The following is a 13275-nucleotide window of genomic DNA, read 5'->3' as shown; positions in this document are numbered from 1 at the left end:
AAATTTCCTCAAAAAAACGATGTACAATTTCTTAATCTGTACTCCGATTGCTTCTCGTCGCGCGCCTGGAACACACTGACCAGCGCAGCACCGAAGTAAGACACCAAACAGATAATAATGAGAGTATTTGCAATCACGTGACGTCCCCAGTGTTTTGACCACACCCTTCGCATGGGAATATCATAGAAATGAATTTGAATGAACACGGATATAATGTTAAAAAAGAAGTCTATGACTGTACTAAGGCCAATTCTGAATAAAGAGCTTTTGATGATTTTCCACGGATGAACGACCTCAAAATTGGTGAGAAGATACATAACCAAATATGCTTGGCCTAGTACAACTGTGGTGTACTCGAACAAAATATTTTCGATTTCGAGGTCGGCGTCCAGGCGACGTGTACGCGGAGTGTCGTAATCCAACACTTTCAAGGCGCTTCCCCAACGAGTCTTGTTGACGCAAAATAAAAAACATTTCCACATTTTGATACGAAGGTTCAATGTTGCTTTACTCAGAACATTTGAAACACCGTGTAGCAAGGAGAGGCCAGTAAAAAGCCAGATATTTTGAAAATCTGATTGCATTGTACGGTAAAGACTGATTGCCCCACTACGAAGATAGTAACACGTCACAAAAGCTTTGTCGGTTGGAATAAACTCTGAACTTCTTCGCAGAATGATGTACTTTGCGATGGCAGTTGGTAATAACATCATTCCTGGTGTAAGAGCTGCAATCATCGCTTTTATTGTGTTTTGTGTTTTTATGAAACGCTCAACGATGACGTAGGTGTAGATATAGGCGATTGCGGTGGCCCCCAGGTAACTGAACGATAGGCAGAAAAATATTCGCCAGACTGAGTTTTTCGATGCGGGATTAATTTTTTTGAATTTACGTGCAGCCAGAAAAACACTCAGCAGTATTGTAAATAGAAATAGTACGTTGTCGGGTAATCTAAAGGAAGAATAAATATCAAAATATATTTAATTGATAACATGTATATAACCCATTGGTATACCCTGGGCGCACCCTTCCAAGTCAAATATGCTGAATTAGCCTGAATATGTCGTGGAGCTATAGGGTTCACTGTCCCTCACCCTAGCCGGGACAGGGGAGCAACAGGGGAAACTGCTCCCTTTGCCTTTTGCCAGGGGGGCAAAGATGCCCTTTCATTTTATAGGATTACATTCTATATCCAAAGTAGAAGGGCCACAAACGAGCATCAAGAATAACACAAACGTCTAGTGAAAGAATTCAAGACACAAAAATTATCTTGGAAAGAGAAAACACGACGATACGAAGTTCAAACATTCTTTTTATGCACCGCTACAGGAGTGCGTCCCTGCACCCTAGCTTAAAATCCAGTTTACGAGATTATGGGGGGGGGGAAGGGGGGGTCATACCTGTAAATTATAACCGTGGTGTATTTCTGAAACAGAACACCTCTGTACACCATTGTTAGCATCGCAGCGAAGCACGACGCAAATAAACACGACAAATAATTTTCTTTAAACTCTTTAATCCCCCACAACATCGCTGCAGTGAATGGGAACCACGCGTAAAGCGGTAGACAGCCTAGGGACGTGCCTATAATTTTTAGTATTTTCCTGTTGAATGGTATGCTGTGGTTATGTCGCCATTCGATGCAAGAATTTGTTGAATTCAAATCAACATAAACGAGAGCAATTGTGACAACACCCAGCAAAACTATGGCGGGTAGTAAGCTTAAGTTTACTTGAATAGTTCTCCGTAATGATTCCCCGACGCTGCGCCTCGTGCGATATTCAGCAGTTGTGTCTGGATCATTGTAAGACGCCGGTGATTGTGGTTCTTCTGGTGCATACTCGCGGTGTAAAACAGTACCTTCGTAATCTTCGTCATCTTCCGAGCATTGCTTAAGGCAGCTATATGTTGGTTTGTTTTCGCGCGATATTTGTGGTGGTTGTGAGATTAATAAGCTGCCTAGTGACACCACAGCTCCTACTAATTCTTCTAAAATCATATTGCCGAGTCTGAGAATTAAGATACAAAAAATGTACTACAGTAAGTACACTACGGTGATGCAAAAAATATTGCATTTGTATGTGCCATAGTTAGGTTGGCCAAACTACCATTGTGTAAAAGTTGAAAGTCGAAGGTTGTGTTTTCCAAACCTTTTGTAAATCAAACAGTGATAAAACAAGTGGGGGAAAACAGTATGCCGGTAATTGAAAATGAAAAGTTGTATTTTCACCAAATACCTACAAATCGACTGTTGTGTAAAGAGATAAAAAACACCGATGAATGTCCGAGGATTAAGGGAAAGGCGCCGAATGCCGTTAAAGGATATTCAATCTACTGAAATACTGATAATCAGATAGTAATAGCAAGCAATCCTCAGATCCACGAGAAGGTTTTGTACCATAAAAATGGGTCTTTCGTCTTCATTTTGACAAAACGAATGAGTCTTGAGGGACCTTAATCAAGACCCGTGTTCCCGCCCGTGTTGACATCTGTTATTTTATTAGTAGTAGTAGCTATTTATTAGTAGCTATTAGTAGTTATTTTATAGTAGACGTTATTCATGTATCCTGTTGACTGTTGTTGTTTACAATTCTACGGAACTTGCATGAGTCACCGGGTGCACAAACGGCAAAGCCCTCCTTATTTTAAAGCTTTATAATAATAATAGTTCAGCTTCATATAATTAGAGGTCAGTGCCATGAAATGAGCTGCAAACAGGTTTTAAATACTTCATATTTTCAAAACAAAACTATATACACACTGTGAAACCAAAGTCCAAAAAGGGAAAAACGGTATGAACATGGCCGATTCCGAGTCTTCAGATAATGAAACCGAAGAAAGTGATAGAAATAATGAGCGATGCATGTCAAACTTGGGGCTTCCTCAAAAGAAACGTAGAAAGACGGAGGCTAAATTTATTGAAAGCTGGCTAGATGTAAAAGAATTTAAAGAATGGTTAGAAAAGCGAAGAGGAACAGATGGAAAAGCGAAACCATATTGCAAGTTTTGTCAACTGGAAATCAATTCCAGTAAGACTGGCATTCAGCGGCATATGGAATCTGCGAAGCATCAAAGGGGAATACAGTCAGTAAAGGATAGCCACAGTCTTTCCACTTTATTCAAACGTAGTAGTTTCGAAAACGAAAGAAAACGTTTGGAGCAGGGGCGGATCTAGCGAATTTCCTGACCGATGCATCTTTCATGGATAATGTCAAAGGCCCCACCCACTAGCGGGCCGGAGACACCTATCCCGGGAAATTTTAAGCCTAGGAATGCGAGACTCGAAAACGCGATTCCCTGCATTTAATTTGGCTGACTAGTTTAATGACATTCAGACATAGAAACCAACTCATGCATTCAAAGATTCATGACAAAACTACGTCCTTTAAACATAAAGAGGTACTTCATAATACAATTTCAGGAGTTCATTTTAGAATCTTGCATAAACTGCAGTTTAGACATTGTAAAATCTTGAATTAAATCGGTGTTTGCAAAAGTAGTTGAAAGTCAATACTAATCAAAATATTCAAATAATTTTTTCCATAAAGCTCAGAGGAAATAGGGCCTTTAATAATTCAACAAGAGTTTCACTAATTTCATTATTCAAAAAAGTATTTGAAAAATTTGAAAAATTGATGTTTTGAAATAAGAGAGAGTTATTGATCAATCTTAATAATGTTTATCAATATTTTTGTGAGTAGTACAAAGCAAGTTATTCAAATTTTAATTAAAAATATTGACAAAGTATTGTCTCCCTTTAGAAATAAAATATTTCCAAAACGACTAGGAAGGAACCACTTTTTAGAGCTTGCAAAAGGCAAATATTCAAGTGTTTATGTCTTATTAATTGACTTTTTAGTTTTAGTCTGACAAACACTGATTGGGGCAGTGGGGCTAATTATGTTAAACTAATCAGCAAAGCTCGTGTAAACAATCTTTCTAATATAGAAGATATGCCAAGACTATGTAGTATCCTGCCTGGCCAAATCTTAAAAGCAAGGTCCATCTATTTATAAATGAGGTTGTATGCATGCAATCCTAAAGTTTTGTTGTTCAAGAGTTACAACAGTGAATACATCAATGAGTAATAAAATATTCCTCACAATCAATTACTAGTGTATACAGGCATTTAGGATTCCCATATTGTTGCAAAAGTTATATCATCCCAAATAACTTTTATATTATCCCAAGAATCTTAAAACTAAAGCAATGCAGTCATGTGACTTACAGCAATACTTGAGACTTGAGTTAATTTGAACTATATTAGGCAATTTAGTTATTTAGACTAGCTGTGATTCACCAGTCTTAGGAATTCACCAGTCTTAGGAATTCACCAGTCTTTGGTGACCAAAACAGCCATGAGCAACCATAGCTAGAAGTTAAGGAATTTACACTGTCTAATTACCTGTATGGTAATAGACCTTTGAGGTGCTTACGTCATGTCGGTCTCGAACAATGAATCGCAATGCAATCTGGGAAACAAGTGGGACAAAATTGTATAGACAGAAAACTGTGTGACGTAAGCACTTCAGAAGGCTATTGGTAATGACCTAAACTGGACATCATTGATCATTCATTGATTTCATTCCTAATAATTTTTGTGGCTGTTGTGTAGCATTATTAAACAAGAAAACAACTTCATTGTAATACCTCAAACTTGTCGTATTATCTTGACATCAGCTACACAAGTTACCTTATTTCGCACGCATAGTAATGGTGTTAAGGTATAAATATTAAATTATAAACTGTGATTTACATCATTAATAAAATAATGTAAATCACAGTTTATAATTTATACCTAGTCTAGTGACTCAAAGTCATTAGTGGTATAGTGGTAATAATAATAAGTGGTCATAGTAAGGTCTAGTGGTCATAATAATATGACCATTATTGGCATTTATTCCTTTGCTTTTATAAATAAAGCTTATTTATAATATAACATAGCTTATGTTATAATATAACATAAGCTTTATATTAAACCTAAGCAACTTTAAATTTATACGCAATATTTAATAACAAACTGGAGAACTGGCCAGAAGCCCAGAACCATTGAGTATTCGAGAATAGAGATTTATTATTGACTCCAGGGCATGCAGTCATTTCTTTATTTTGAAAAATTATGCGAGTACGTTACCGTTTGACCTCAAACTTTATTTTTCTTTCAATTTGAATAATGCCCTTATTTGCTGTTGTAGTCATGACTTCGATAATGCGTGGGAGAGCAATCTGAGCAAATGCATTATGCCAAAGCGATTTAGCGATTTAGCGAAAGCTTGTACGTCACAGTAGAATCCAAACGAGGCTTGAAGCGAAAAGGTAGCAAAAGCCCGCAATCTGCACGAGTGCATCGGTCGGCGGACTCAATCTACCCTCAAAACAATGGACGTTTACGCCACGGTAGATTTCACGCGGAAAAGGACTCGGGACCGGTGCACTCACAGGTGCACAAACTTCCAAATCTACTCTCAAAACAATGGCAATGTGACGTAACAGTAGATTTCACACGGAAAAGGACTCGGGACCGGTGCACTTAATTCACATGTGCTACTGTGCATTACGTAATGAAAAGTTATTTATATCCATGTTGAGGCCATTTTTGTCGCGAATTATTATTCACGACGACTTGTCGAAAAACAAAAGAAAGTGCGAAATCATGTTTTGATCGCAAATATCGATAACTTGGCAATAATAATGAGTTTAAATCGCTGGTTTGAAGTGATTAAAAACTTTGAGTTTATTCAAGGAGAGGTGTGATCACATTAGTTAGCTATCAGGTATTTTTATATGTGTATAATTTATACAAATATATTATATCTGACCAAATTTCAATATCACAATTTTGACCGATGCATCTGCATCCATTGCACCGGTCTAGATCCGCCCCTGGTTTGGAGATTAAAGTATGTGCCTTCATAGCAGAGCACAATCTTCCTATATCCTTGGTAGACAGTTTTGTTGAGCTTTTAAAGTGTCTGTTTACCAACGATAAGTCACTTGCACTTGTCAGATTAGGAAAACAAAAAGCAACAAACATAATTCGCCAAGTACTTGGGTTTAATTACATTCGTGAGGCCACAAAACTTCTTCGTGTGCAGAGATTCAGCACTATCATTGACGAAACAACCGATGTCTCTACCAGAAAACAACTTGCTATTATGGCTTGTTATTTTGATATTGAACGCTTTCAATCGAAGCAGATTCTTCTTGACATGGTAGAAGTAGAGGATTCTACTGCCGAGGGAATATATTCTGCTTTTAAAGCAACATTCCAAACTCTGGACATCCCAATGGGAAATATAATTGGGTATTCATCTGACACTACAAACGTGATGTTTGGTGCCCATAACTCTGTCTCCCAGTTGCTAAAGTCAGATGTGAGGCATGTCCATGTTGTTAAATGTTCCTGCCACTTAATTCATCTTGCCTCATCTTATGCTGCCCTTAAGCTTCCAAAGAGCCTTGAAGACCTCTGTCGTGATATCTATGCACATTTTAGCAGATCGTCTAAAAGGCAAGATGCTTATAAAGAGTTTCAAGAATTTTTCGAAGCAGAGCCCCACAAACTTCTTAGCCCTGGCCAAACAAGATGGTTATCATTGGGACTTTGGTTAATAGAATTTTGGAACAATATGATGCACTGAAACACTACTTTGTAATAGTTGCAGCTGAAGATCCTACACACTCCATGATAGAATCAAGACGTCACTATTTAATCACTTCACTAAAGCCTACTTGGAGTTCTTGGCCTACCAATTAGAACGGTTCAATGATTTTAACAAGTTATTCCATGTGAAAGACCACTTCTGCAAAGTTTAAGAGGGCAAGTAGAAAGTTGATCAAGGGAATGGCCACTGATTTTATGGTTATAGATTATGTCAAGGCCACACCGCTCAAAATGTTGATCCACTTAAGTTGGAGAATATGTTCCACTTGATCAGTGTATGTGGGAGTAATGGCATCTGAAAGTTTGAAAGAAATAAAAATTGGTGCCAGTCGAGATGACGTTCAAAAATTCCAGTGTGATTGCAGAAACTTCTTGATTGAGGGTATTATTCAAGTCAAGCAAAGATTTGATCTCAAACAAGAAATTCTGGATATGTGGAATGTACATTACCTGAAAATGCATTTAATCTAAGGCCACCATCACTTCACCCAATCTCAATGAAATTACCATATTTAAAGGACATGGTAGACCTTAACGAGTTGGACCGTCAATGGAGGCAACACCCCTTTGAGGATGGCTTAAATTCACCTTACCCTGGGAAGTACTGGCTTAAAGTGAAGTCTGCTAAGTTACCATCTGGTGTTTCAAAGTATCCTCAGCTTATCATTTTCCTTGGTTTAATGGCCTCCTTCCCCTTCTAATGTAGTTGTTGAAAGACTGTTCAGTCTTCTAAAGCAAGTAAATCAGAATGCAGAAATCGTCTTTCACCTGAGACCTTGGTTCCTCTTCTGCAAAGCAAGATTGGAATGAAAAATGCCTGTTGCTCAGCAGCCTTGCCTGTAGAAGATATGTTTGACTTGATGTCTACTATGAAAGCAAATGCTACAGCTGATGATGTACAGAATTTAAAGGCTGAATTTTGCAAAAAAATCCAATAGTTGCTTGAACATATCTTGACTATGTTAAATATTGACCATTGTTGTTTATATCATATTTGTCCATATTAATTTAAGTAATAACCCAGTAATAGGTTGTTTTCTTCAAAAACTCTGTTAGGTAAGGTTCAGCAAATGTTACACATCATGATATTTTTTAGTATCATTATGTTATTGTTGTTAAAGCATTTTTATGAAAGAAAGAAATTATAAGGAAATTTTTAAAATAGCTTAAGGAAATTTTGTTCGAAAAAAGGAGAAAATACAAGCAAATCAGGAAATTAGGTGTTGCAAAAGTGGAAACACTGATACACAAACAATCGTGAGAGATGTCATGACGCAATGGCGTCCAAATATTGGCTTCCTGCAGCTTTCTGTTTATATATAGATACAATATTTTATCGAAGACATTGCGTATGTTTATATGAACTGCGCTTCAAAACCGATTCGAAAGTGGAATATATGGCTTTATTATGTATTCGGTATAGAAAAACAATGGCGAAATACTATTGGTCCTTTATAGTTGCAATTTCAATGAGTATGTTTGTTGTTTTATATTATTGTTTTAACGAAAACGCGTTAACAGATGATACTTCAAATACCAATTTAAACGTATTTGAAAGCATTAGTTTTGTCGAAAGGCCAATTTACAGTACAGACAGTGCATCAAAACATGCAGATGGGAAAGAATTAACAAGAGACACATGTCGCCAGTTACATGAGACTGCTTCGGATATGCTGTATAATGGCGAGAAAGCGCCTCTTCCGTTTGAAACTAACAGCACGAGATGGAAATTCCACAGAAAAGGCAATCTCGATTATCTCAAGACAATAACCAAACGGTGGACAAAACCATTTCGTGAAGACTTGAAATCTCTGCATGTCACAGATTATAATAGAACCAAAGCAAAGGATATAAAAGCCAAGAAATACTTTATAACATTTGCATGCAACTGCTGCAAAAAATCCAAAGTAAAAGCAATCAAATCTGCTAAATTTCCTGGTGGTTTTGACTTCACAACTGTTCATGACTTAGACTCTCTTAGTGGAAAATTTAAATATGCTTACTCAGGCATTTTGAGACAGAAACGCGGTTGTGGTTACTGGCTGTGGAAGCCATACATAATACTAAAGACATTACTTGAAAACATGTCTGAGGATGATCTTTTAATGTACCAAGATGCTGGTGCTCATCTCATAGGAGATGCTGGACCACTACTGAAGCTGTCTTATGATACAGACCCAGGAATTGTTTTATTCCACACTCGTTTTTTGGAAAAAGTTTTTACCAAGCGAGATGCATTCATATTAATGGATATGGATGAGAAATCTGTTTATGAATCCCACCAACGTCTTGCTTCTTTTGTAATAGTTCGAAAAAATTGCAAATCTTTGCAGTTCATAATGGAGTGGTTAGCCTATGCTTCTGATCCTCGTATCCTGACAGACATGAATAATCAAATGGGCAAGATGAATCTTCCCACATTCAGGGAGAACCGACATGACCAGACAGTGTTGTCTCTGCTATCAAAGAAATGGCAGCTAGATGAATTTCGAGATCCCAGCCAATATGGAAATGCTGACCAAAAAGATATTAATGCCCTTGGTCCATATGGACAACTTATTTTCCATACCAGAGATACAAGTTAATGTGTACATTTTTCAGAAAATATTATTACAACATTATTTATTGAACACTTGCTGTATGAAAATACACCTTAGTTTACATACTTTTTTGGATAAAAATTCTTGCAACACAGCCAGGCTGTGTATAGTCAAACAGCTAGTTTTACACTTACGCTTATGCTATACCACCACAAATTGCAATTGCATTGAAGCATTTTTCTTCCCTTCCTCACTTCAGTATTTGCTGTGCATAGAAAAAATGATAAATATTTATACACAGTCTCGTTTTCTCGTTCTGTCTTTTCTCATTTCCTGTCTTCTTAACCAGGGGGGGAAGTTATATTTTCTTTGCAACACCTGCAGGAGAAATCAAAGCGATTTTTTACCAGATTAATAATTTAATGCCCTTTTAAATCTCAAGTTAAACAATGCGTGTAAATGCAATCATTCAGAATTTGAAATCCGTGGGAAACGAAATTCACTACATTAAACATTTGCCTTTTTTGGCAAAGCAAAACACAGGAACTAAGGTCCCGTTTCCATGGTTTTCCGGTATGCTGAGTAACAGCACCGCCCAGATTTCTACTCTTCTCGAGCAATATAAGGTTTTGCATTTCACTATTGGTCTAGTCATTGGGAGAAATTTATCATGGATGGCAAAAATCACCAAGGTAAAGCTAATTATGCTTGAACAGTATACGTCAAAACAAAAATAGTACGTTGTCAATCTAGAAAATTTATGTTCCTATTGTTAGTAATTTATAAGATAAGAATTGACTAAAATTCCACAGCATACGTATCATAAACACAGTCATGTCGTGTTGTGTACACTGTATATATAGAATACAGTAGTTTTCACGCGTTACTTTATTTTCATAAACTAGGCGGAAAAGCGTATGGCGTCCTGAAAAGCAATCAAGAGACTAGTTTAGATGAAATAAATAAAGTATGTATCAGTTTTATAGTAAAACGTAATAGATATCAAAGCTTGTTGTTGCGATTTGCTTCCGGAAATCTAGATGCAGTTACAAAAGAGCAATTTACTGCAGAGAATGACTTTAACAGACTTTAACTGTCTAGCTTTATAAACTCTAGTATGTCTCCTAGGTTAAGCGGGCTTTGAAAAGTCAAAAGTTATACTAAATGTCGTTTGTTATTCTATTATTTTAAAGACAAACGGAAGCCCCTACTCCCTTAACGGGATATTTAAGGACGTATTTTTATCGTAGTCACGAGCTTTCTTGCGCCGTTTGCAGTATATTTCACGGGCGTTCAAACAAAGCTAGTACTCTTATGGTATTATGCAAGGGCCTAGAAATGGCTAGCTTTAAAACTTTGCGAAGGGACATTCGTACAATTGCTCCCTAACCCAGGCTGTTAGTCATAACGGCAATTATATAAAAGCTAGTTTTATAATCTGTGATGTGCGTTTTGCAGTCTTTTATTAACACTGGTGATTATGATGATGAAGAAGAATGGCCAGACATAGAGGGAACCTTGAACTCGTACAAACGTAAGTTTATTTTGCTTATATTGCGATCTGGTTTATATATAAACACACGCTGCGGATCCAATCAGGAAATCAGCAGGCCTCCTGCCTCCACTCTATAAAACACTTCACAAAATTTGAAATAATTGCTTTTGTTGTCATTTTTTGTATAACAAGTAACAACTCACTGAGATTGTAACAATTATATTCGTTTAGAGCAATTTATGGAATTCGACGAAGACAATTCCGGCGACATCGGTAGGTCATTATAAAAATATTTCATTTTTAAGCGTGTTTGGTTTACATTATGCTAATCAGGTCAAAGATATTAACTTTGTTATACTCTTATATGCATTATCAATTATATTAATCCTTTGTATGCCCGAAATCATTTTCCTTTTCAGTTCAGATCACAATAAACTATGGTCTGTAACATATGGGTCCATATAATTCATTTTCCTTTATATTATGTTACTAATTCATCATTTTAGTTTCAGATAAAATTTAATTTTTAAAGAAACTACAACTATAGTTTTGTAGTTAAATGCTACTTAGTTGTCAAAAAAAATAAAAAAAATGCAACCAGTTGCTAAGAATAGCTACTGCCTTTATGTTCATCAACAATAAACAGTTTCTCTTTTCAAAAGTGAAAGTTTTCATTTTTTGGAATTTCGATGAAAGTCAAAATATGTCAAATGTTCATAGAATTTTGTTAACAGACAATCAGAAATGTACTAATTTGGTGAAGAATCATTATGTGAATCATTTAATTTACAGTATGCAATTCCATTTGGAATCTGATACATTGGGTATTTTGGAAAGGCCCTCACTTGTCACAAATACATTTCTATAGTCTGTAGGAAAGGTGGGGAATAAGATGATTGTAAAATGTAGGACACTTGCACCCCTTGAACAACGCTAAGTGCATAATATGAAAAAATTTAAAGATATCATGGAGCTAAAACGTATGATGGAAAAACTTGGACAAGCAAAGACGCATCTTGAATTGAAGAAAATGATTGCTGAAGTTGATACTACAGATTCAGGTACCTTGTATGATATGCTAGCCTATACATTAGAGAATAATTTTAAAGTATTTTCCAAAGTATTTTTGAAAAACCTTCCAAAGTATTAAATGTAATTGCTATGCAGGGATAGTGGGCTCAAATAAAATCCAGCCTTACTGTTTATGGCATTTTCTTGCTGTAAGTAAATGCCCCCCAGTGGTCTACCTAAACTGATCTAAATACTTTCAACTGCTCAAACCTTTCTTCATTGAGATGTTTTAAATGTGTGTAAAATTTGAATATACATAGTGGGGCAAGTTAAGCGCTATTACACCATATAGTTATATAGCTATGATAACTTAACGTTACCTAATTATTCTCACCTTTTTTAGGAACTATCACATACGAGGAATTCTTGCATATGATGCTGGGGAAAAAGTCATCTATTTTGAAAAAGTAAGTGTCTAGATTAGCTATGTTTAGAGAAGCTTTGAACACATAATTACATTGTATTTTTTTAGGGATGGTTACATATCTATTTGTTACAATGTACAAACTTGTCCTGGTATACAATATACCTTATTGAAAAATATCTTTAACGTATTTAAAATGTGATGTTAAAGAATTGCATGGGACAACAGATAAGATGAATGCATGAATATCACAATTAAATGTAAATATTAATTACAAGATTTTAAAAATGTGGTACAAGTAAAAATTAATAAAAACTATGTCAAATTTCCCGTAGATACTGGTATATTTTTAGAAATTTGACTATCAGATATATCCAAGTCATTGACATTGCCAATTTTGGTTTACATAGTTTTTTCATATGACGTAATTCGTACATCACAAATTTGTATCATTGAACACGTGAACAACGGAAACATTTATTGAATTACATCACCTTACCCGTACCCTTAGTTTGAAACCGGGTCCCCTCTAATGTTAGGTTTTCAGTCAGCAGGGAATTGCAAACTGAAATACTGAATGGCTGTTTATTGGTATTTGGTAATACTAAACTTGATGAATGCAATTTTCTTAGGATCCTGATGTTCGAAGCTCTTATGAAGGAAAAAGAACGTCCAAAAGGAATTCCTCCAAAACGTGATTTATCAAGCTTGCCGTAATATTTTGATTGTGCAAGAGTAATTCGAAATTTTAACTCTTATAGTTTAGTTTTCTGCGATGACTAATTAAGAATTTTTTACACCTGGGTCCGGTTGTTCAAAGCTGGGTTAGCGCTAACCCTGGGTTAAATCTTACCCCGCTGTTTTAGTTTATATGCTTCTGCACCGCTGTTTGTTTCAAGGTTTTACAAAATAAGACTTTTATTGATCCACAAAATATTTACGAATAAACATGTTCAACTTCATAAACAAGTGATTAAAAAAATTGATGTGAAACCAAGTTAGCCGTGGGTTAAGCTAACAGGCTTTTGAACAACCGGCCCCAGGAAGGAAATTATTTTAAAACGTGCAATTTATATTTTTTAAAATAATATTTTTTATCTTCCATCGCGCCACAATTGTCATAATTCTTGTTATTGTTTTT

At 36.0% G+C, this 13275-nt stretch overlaps 2 protein-coding genes across 2 annotated transcripts; one reads left to right on the top strand and one right to left on the bottom strand.

The window, feature by feature from the left end:
• Window positions 1-8: 8 nt before the first annotated feature.
• On the bottom strand, window positions 9-1999 carry LOC114519026. The gene is made up of 2 exons (XM_028539081.1): window positions 1670-1999; window positions 9-977 (listed from the first exon to the last, which is right to left on the bottom strand). The coding sequence occupies exons 1-2, from the start codon at window positions 1997-1999 to the stop codon at window positions 9-11; spliced, it is 1299 nt and encodes a 432-aa protein (XP_028394882.1).
• Window positions 2000-9797: 7798 nt separating this feature from the next.
• LOC114519124 (allograft inflammatory factor 1-like) lies at window positions 9798-12985 on the top strand. The gene is made up of 7 exons (XM_028539198.1): window positions 9798-9896; window positions 10110-10171; window positions 10663-10738; window positions 10931-10972; window positions 11662-11760; window positions 12114-12177; window positions 12767-12985. The coding sequence occupies exons 1-7, from the start codon at window positions 9875-9877 to the stop codon at window positions 12849-12851; spliced, it is 450 nt and encodes a 149-aa protein (XP_028394999.1). The 5' UTR covers window positions 9798-9874; the 3' UTR covers window positions 12852-12985.
• The last annotated feature ends 290 nt before the right edge of the window (window positions 12986-13275 follow it).

The sequence above is a fragment of the Dendronephthya gigantea genome, unplaced genomic scaffold (genome assembly GCF_004324835.1).
Source record: "Dendronephthya gigantea isolate DGI-Jeju-01 unplaced genomic scaffold, DenGig_1.0 000012F, whole genome shotgun sequence".
Taxonomy (NCBI): Eukaryota; Metazoa; Cnidaria; class Anthozoa; order Malacalcyonacea; family Nephtheidae; genus Dendronephthya; species Dendronephthya gigantea.
The sequence above is the reverse complement of the archived record's forward strand: the minus strand, read 5'-3'. Positions and strand labels throughout refer to the sequence as shown.